At 46.1% G+C, this 7,129-nt stretch overlaps 1 protein-coding gene across 1 annotated transcript; it reads right to left on the bottom strand.

The window, feature by feature from the left end:
- Positions 1-453: 453 nt before the first annotated feature.
- LOC148197729 (uncharacterized) lies at positions 454-5,783 on the bottom strand. Its single transcript, XM_088115615.1, has 9 exons — positions 5,186-5,783; positions 4,724-5,140; positions 4,053-4,414; positions 2,949-3,845; positions 2,037-2,165; positions 1,605-1,922; positions 793-896; positions 621-711; positions 454-507 (listed from the first exon to the last, which is right to left on the bottom strand). Exons 1-9 carry the CDS (start codon positions 5,781-5,783, stop codon positions 454-456), a joined length of 2,970 nt encoding a protein of 989 aa, XP_087971741.1.
- Positions 5,784-7,129: the final 1,346 nt, after the last annotated feature.

Below are 7,129 nucleotides of genomic sequence, written 5' to 3'. Positions count from 1 at the left end.
CAGATGAATGATCTGAATTAAGAAGGGTGCTCGACACTGTCGGTCGACACAGATGAATGATCTGTATTAAGAAGGGTGCTCGACACTGTCGGTCGACACAGATGAAGGATCTGTATTTCAAGGATTTTTCAAGAAAGAGTAAGAGTGCTTGGTGTAAGACCGAGCGCTACCCAATACGATCACTACGTATAAGGTCGACACTGCTCATTTTGAACTCTAAATAAAAGACCTACATAACTCATGCTCGACCAGAATCCTTCCCAAATGAAAGTATTCCTAATTCAAAGAAGTTTACTGGAACACCAAACGGTCGAGAACCGTTTAATGTCGGAAACACATTATCATAGGGAAGTTGATATTCAAGTTTCACTTACGTTCACTACTTCTAAGCATGTATATTTCATATTCACACGTATCACTCATATCATCCATTTCAACCAACATATACAATGTTCATGCAGTACAACAACGTTCGACCATGCATACTCGACCAATATACACTTCATACTTATGATCATATACCAACAATCAAATAACACAGTTCATACTTCATGCAACACACATAATATTCATACAGTACAAGACAAACATACGAATTAAATTTAATAAGCTTCCCTTACCTGAATAGCAGTGTACTCCTGAAAAGTAAGGTTTCGTCCGACCTCTAACAGCGTCCTACCCTCAGGTTTCGCTCGACAACTTTCACTTAATCTAAAACACCAGAAATCAGCAACAACTCAGACCTATAACCCATGCATGCAACTGAATCTTAGTTTGCATGTACTACAGAACAAACGTTCAGATCGACGTCCAGAGTAGAGTGACTTACCGGTTACAGAACTAGGATCTGTTCGGTTCGGATTGAAGCTCACGGTGTCAGGAACGTTCCTACGGTTCTGAAACGTGATCGGAGAAGAAGAGGATGAGTTACAGTAAGGAGAAGGTGAGGGTTTCTAGAGAGAAGTTGGAGAAAACGAAAGGTTGGGTTCTGAGGAAGAAGATGAATGGTGCAGGTGAGAGGGAATTTTCAAAAATTCTAGTTATGTCAACCCACGTTCGGTCGACGAACGTCTCCCAAGTTGACACCTGCACACCGAACTCTGAAATGGGAAGCTTCTCCCGCGACAGGTTGCGTGTGTGCATGCAGTGTTTGGTACGTTTTTAATGTTTCAGAGAAATGATGGGCGCGGATTTTCCGTGTACGACAGAGAGGGAGGGAATTAGATTAGGTAGTGGGTTTTACTGGCTGAGTAATGATGTGGCGTGCATTAATGGTGAGGATGTCAGAAAATTATCTTTGCTAAAATCAAGGGTCTTACATTCTCCCTAACTACAAAAATTTTCGTCCTCGAAAATTAAAACTTACCCGTAAACAAGTGTGGGTACAAGTCCTTCATGGCGCTCTCCACTTCCCACGTTGAGTCACCGGTTTTAGCGTTCCACACTACCTTCACCAAGCGAACGTCCTTTCCTTTGTGTAGCCTGGTGCGACTGTCTTCCACACTTACTGGTTGTAACTCCAGCGTTCGGTCTGGGCGCAATTGGACGTTTTCCAACTCCAACACATGAGAAGGATTAGCTATATACTTCCGGAGTTGGGAAACGTGGAAGACAGGATGGAGGTTCGACAGTTGAGGCGGTAGTGCAAGTTCGTAAGCCACTGGTCCGATTTTCCTCAGAATTTGATAGGGTCCGACGAACTTCGGGGATAATTTCTTTGGTCGCATAGCTCTGCCGACTCCCGTGGTTGGATTCAGTCTAAGGAATACGTGATCGCCAGCTTGGAACTCTAACGGTCTTCTTCTCTTGTCGGCATAGGACTTCTGTCTGCTCCTCGACGTTTTCAACCTCTCCTGGATTAACTTCACTTTTTCTGTCGTCTGCTGTATAAGTTCGGGTCCAGTTAGCACGTTCTCTCCTTCCTTGAACCAACAAAGTGGCGTTTGACATTTTCTCCCATAAAGAGCTTCAAACGGTGCCATTCCAATGCTCGCCTGGAAACTGTTGTTGTACGTGAACTCCACTAGCGGCAGGACCTCATCCCAAGCGCCTAAGTGATCTAGGACACACGTCCTCAGTAAGTCTTCAAGTGTCTGGATGGTCCGTTCGGACTGGCCGTCCGTTTGAGGGTGATAAGCTGAACTCATCTGCAGTTTGCTTCCCAACTCGCCTTGTAACGATTGCCAAAACCGAGATGTGAATCTCGGATCTCGGTCAGAAATTATGCTCGACGGCACTCCATGCAGACGAACAATTTCCTGAATGTAGAGCTTGGCCAGATTGGTCATCGACATCTTCAAATTTACTGCCAGGAAATGGGCGCTCTTCGTCAGTCGATCCACGATCACCCAAATTGAATCATGATTTCTGATCGTACGTGGTAGGTGAGTCACGAAGTCCATGGATATGCTATCCCACTTCCATTCGGGAATCTCCAGCTGCTGAAGTAAGCCGCCTGGTCGTTGGTGTTCAGCCTTTGCACGCTGGCAAGTTAAACAGGATGCCACAAAACGAGCGACATCACTCTTCATTCCAGGCCACCAAAATGATTTCCGGAGGTCTTGATACATCTTAGTCATGCCAGGGTGCATGCTAAGACGGCTGTGATGACCTTCCTCCAGAATAATTCTCTTCAGCTCTCCATCATTCGGAATGCACGTCCGGCCCTTATAACGTAAGAAACCGTCCGTTCCAGTGTTAAACTCTTTGGCCTGATCCGTACCGAGGGCATCAAATATCTTCACTAACTCTTCATCCTCTCGTTGCTTCGTCCTGATCCGTTCAAACACGTCGCTGGATATTCTAAGGTTACAACACTTGATACTGTTCGACTCCAACTCAAATTGTAACCTTAGATCTCTAAAGCTTTCCACCAAACTCAGCTCGCGCACCATCATGGACGACACATGTACCACTTTTCTGCTTAGAGCGTCCGCTACCACGTTCGCCTTTCCTGGATGGTAGAGTAGCTCGAAATCATAATCCTTCAAGAACTCAAGCCACCTCCTCTGCCTCATATTCAACTCCTTCTGATCAAAGAGGTACTTGAGGCTCTTGTGATCACTTAAAACTTGGAACGTGGATCCATACAAGAAATGCCTCCAAATCTTCAGCGCAAACACGACTGCTGCCAACTCTAAATCGTGGGTGGGGTAATTCTTCTCGTGAATTTTCAGTTGTCGAGAGGCGTACGCCACTGCTCGTCTCTCCTGCATCAGCACACAGCCCAACCCTTGCTGGGACGCGTCACAGTATACTTCAAAGGGCTTGGACGTGTCCGGAATGATTAGTACTGGAGCGCTCGTCAACTTATTCTTCAACTCCTGAAAACGCTCTTCACACAAATCAGTCCACGCGAATGGTTGGTCCTTCCTGGTAAGCTGTGTCAGTGGCGCTACTATCTTAGAAAATCCTTCAATGAAGCGTCGATAGTAGCCCGCGAGACCAACGAAACTCCTTACTTCCGTGACCGAACGCGGACTTTCCCATTCCATAACTGCTCGTATCTTTGCCGGGTCCATAGAGATTCCTTCAGCTGACACAATGTGTCCCAAGAACTGCACGTTCTTCATCCAAAATTCACACTTTGCTAACTTGGCGTACAGTTCCTTCTCCCTCAACACTCCAAGCACAATCCGTAAGTGTTCTTCATGCTCTTCATGGCTCTTGGAGTAAATCAGGATATCATCAATGAAGACCACTACGAACTTGTCCAGATATGGTCGGAATATCCTGTTCATGTAGTCCATGAAGATTGCTGGCGCGTTCGTCACACCAAAAGGCATCACTACATACTCGTAGTGTCCGTAACGAGACCTGAAAGCAGTCTTCTGGATGTCGCTCTCCTTCACCCTGATCTGATGATATCCCGAACGCAAATCAATCTTAGAAAACACCGTCGCCCCATGCAGTTGATCCAATAAATCGTCTATCCTTGGCAGCGGGTACTTATTCTTGATGGTCAGTTTGTTCAATTGCCTGTAGTCTATACATAACCGAGAGCTGCCATCCTTCTTTTTCACCAAGAGCACAGGCGCTCCCCATGGTGATACGCTCGGCCTGATAAAATTCTTCTCCATCAGCTCTTCAATCTGCTTTTTGAGTTCAATCAGCTCTGCAGGCGCCATTCGGTATGGTTGAACAGAGATAGGTGCTGCTGTCGTCACCAAGTCAATAGTGAATTCAATTTCACGAACCGGAGGTAGTCCAGGGATATCTTCCGGAAAAACATCAGGGAATTCGTCCACTACCTTGGACGATCGTTCCTCATTCGCATTCACAACTTCACTGTCTTCGTGCGTCATGATGAGGAAACAGCTGGCGCCTTCCATGATATCTTCTTTCAGCTGTCCGAACGTCACTGAAAGAATTTCCTCTACTTCACCGGGAAAGATTAATTTCTTCGCTCCACAATCTATGAGAATGCGATTGGTATTCAGCCAATCCATTCCCAAAATTACCTCTAAGTCTTTTAGAGGCAAACATATGAGGTTCACCTTGTATCTATGCCCTTCTACCTCAATAGGACATCTAACACACACAGTAGATGTCCTGATCTCACCAGCTGCTGGGGTCGACACCACCAGATCAAACTGCATCTCGCTCTCAGCTATTCCCAACTTATCAACGCACGCCTTCGAGATGAAGGAGTGTGTCGCCCCCGAATCAAACAACACACAACATTGCTTTCCATAAATCAAGCAGGTACTGGTGATGAGCGTACCTGAAGTCGCTGCTTCCGCTCCAGTAATGGCATACACACGCCCAACAGCTTGGGCTCGACCACCTCTCCCCTGCTGGTTCCTTCCAGCGTTCGGCGGCCTCATAACAGCGCGTCCGCCCATATTGCATTCACTCTCCAGATGTCCATTTCTTCTACATCGAGTGCAGAATTTACCTCCCATCAGCTGTGGGCAGGAAGAACGGTAGTGTGGTCCCCCACACTGGAAACAAGTTACGTTCACTTGTCCAGACTGTCCGACAGGAACGATTGCTTGTGATCCGCCTGCATGAGATGGTTGACTAGGACGAGCGTACGGAGTCCTCCTCTGAACCATACCTCCCCTGGACACTATCGGTCCCCTACTCACTTGTTGCTGTTTCTTGTGTCGTTCAGCTTCTGCCATGTTCTTCTCCAACACTTTGGCCCTCTCAACCATGGCAGGAAACGTTCTTATGCACAAACTTGAAATCATAACTTTCAAATCACTCCTTAGGCCGTTCTCAAACTTCCGACATTGCCACTCTTCACTTGTCGCCATAGTATTGAACCTCACCAAGTGCTTGAACTTATTTGTATATTCTGAAACTGACATACCCCCTTGGACCAGCTGTAGAAATTCCACCTCTTTTGCAAACCGAACGCTGTCAGGGAAGTATTCTTCATAAAATTTACTTCTAAACACTTCCCAAGTGATTGGTTGTTGAGTGTCCATCAGAATGGCTCTCGCGCTTGCCCACCAGTGGCTCGCTTCCCCAGTCAATAAATACTCCGTGTACGCCAACCTGTTCTCATCTGGACATCTCTTGGCGTTAAAAATCCTCTCTATATCCCTCAGCCACTGATCTGCCTCGTCAGGGAGGCACTTCCCACTGAATTTAGCCGGATGATGTTGGAGAAAACTCTCCAAGCTCCACTCAGCAGCAGGTTGGGCAGCGTTGGAAGAGGACGCTCCCGGCGTGCCTCTGGTGGCGACAATGAGTTCCATTAATTGTCGCTGAGTAGCTTCGGAGTTCTCGCGTGCGGCCTCAAGACTTCTTAGAGCAGCTGCGTTCTGCTCCATTAGTGTAGCATTTTGTTGTTGCAACCGTTCGATCACGGTTTCCAACAATCTGGCACTGTCGGTCGTATCCGATCCATTTGGTGGTGGAGGAGGAGGAAGTCTAGGCGCCATTTGTTCTCTGGACACAGAGAAAAACGAGCGTTAGTTCTGTCCAAGAGTTAAAATAATGATAACTCATTAATCATACAGTAAGCACACAGCAAAAACACAGTGTACTCATAACCCTACAGCGTCCTTTAAGAGAACAAAACTGCTCTGATACCACTAATGTAACATCCCAAAATATAGTGATGACCATAATCAGAATTAATTACATTAATCATTAAAACAGTGCAGTCCTTACAAGAAGATACTAGGTTCAGTACGTCCAACGGCTTACAATACAAAATGTGATATAGTCGACGGTATCCAAATTCTAAGACTAAACAAAATACTAGCAGCTACCACTTGTCGACCACTCTAGGGCTCGACCTTAACCTCTACTTCAACCAGATTGGCCTCTTCCAAAATTTCTTCTACCAGCGCCTCTTCCAGCAGCTCACTTCCATCTGCTCCCATCCACATGGATGATCATCGCAAGGACACGACGGACGTACAAAGCCGATCGACAACGCAAAGAAGAGAACACAGGGTAAGCTTATTGAATTTAATTCAAGTAAAATCATTCATTTCATAGCACATCAACGTATCAAATATTTCACAACATATAATTAAATCGATCCCTTAACTCAAACCAATTCCTGATACTAGACTGACCGTCCGGACTGTATGAATCTGTGTAGCTACAGGCGTCCTTGCACTCGAGTGGTGTAGTAACTGTATTACACTCGACAGCTGCCACCCGAGGTTAGTCCGTTTCTTACGTCGCCCATGTTAACTTATGGACTAAGGACCTCCTGCCATTCCCACACATGAACCACTCTCCTCTACGTGAGGACGAGTGTCACGGAATATCAGGATGGACCAAGCCAGCATTAGCATGCCCACAGTCATACTTTACCAAATTTCCACATTCAACATATGTGAGTCGTTCCTCCCTGGAACGCTCGTACGACAATCATAAACATTTAATCATCTCATATAATGTCCGTCATTCAAAGCCTTTCAGTTTTATTCTCATTTTTGTCTTTCAGTCCGAGTACGTAAACATTGAACTCTCAGCTCTCTTTATAACGAGGACTACCGAGAACGGGTGCTCGACACTGTCGATCGACACAGATGAATGATCTGTATTAAGAAAGGGTGCTCGACACTGTCGGTCGACACAGATGAATGATCTGAATTAAGAAGGGTGCTCGACACTGTCGGTCGACACAAATGAATGATCTGTATTAAGAAAGGGTGCT

The sequence above is a fragment of the Vigna umbellata genome, chromosome 5 (assembly GCF_029865625.1).
Source record: "Vigna umbellata cultivar VRB3 chromosome 5, Vumbellata_1.0, whole genome shotgun sequence".
Taxonomy (NCBI): Eukaryota; Viridiplantae; Streptophyta; class Magnoliopsida; order Fabales; family Fabaceae; genus Vigna; species Vigna umbellata.
The sequence above is the reverse complement of the archived record's forward strand: the minus strand, read 5'-3'. Positions and strand labels throughout refer to the sequence as shown.

Coding starts and splice junctions, on each gene's coding strand:
- LOC148197729 (XM_088115615.1), bottom strand. CDS start 5,783: ATGGAGCAGAACGCAGCTGCTCTAAGAAGTCTTGAGGCCGCACGCGAG. Junction 2,166..2,948: donor TACTCTACCATCCAGGAAAG/GCGAACGTGGTA, acceptor TTACAAGGCGAG/TTGGGAAGCAAACTGCAGAT. Junction 1,923..2,036: donor ACTTAGGCGCTTGGGATGAG/GTCCTGCCGCTA, acceptor TGTTGGTTCAAG/GAAGGAGAGAACGTGCTAAC.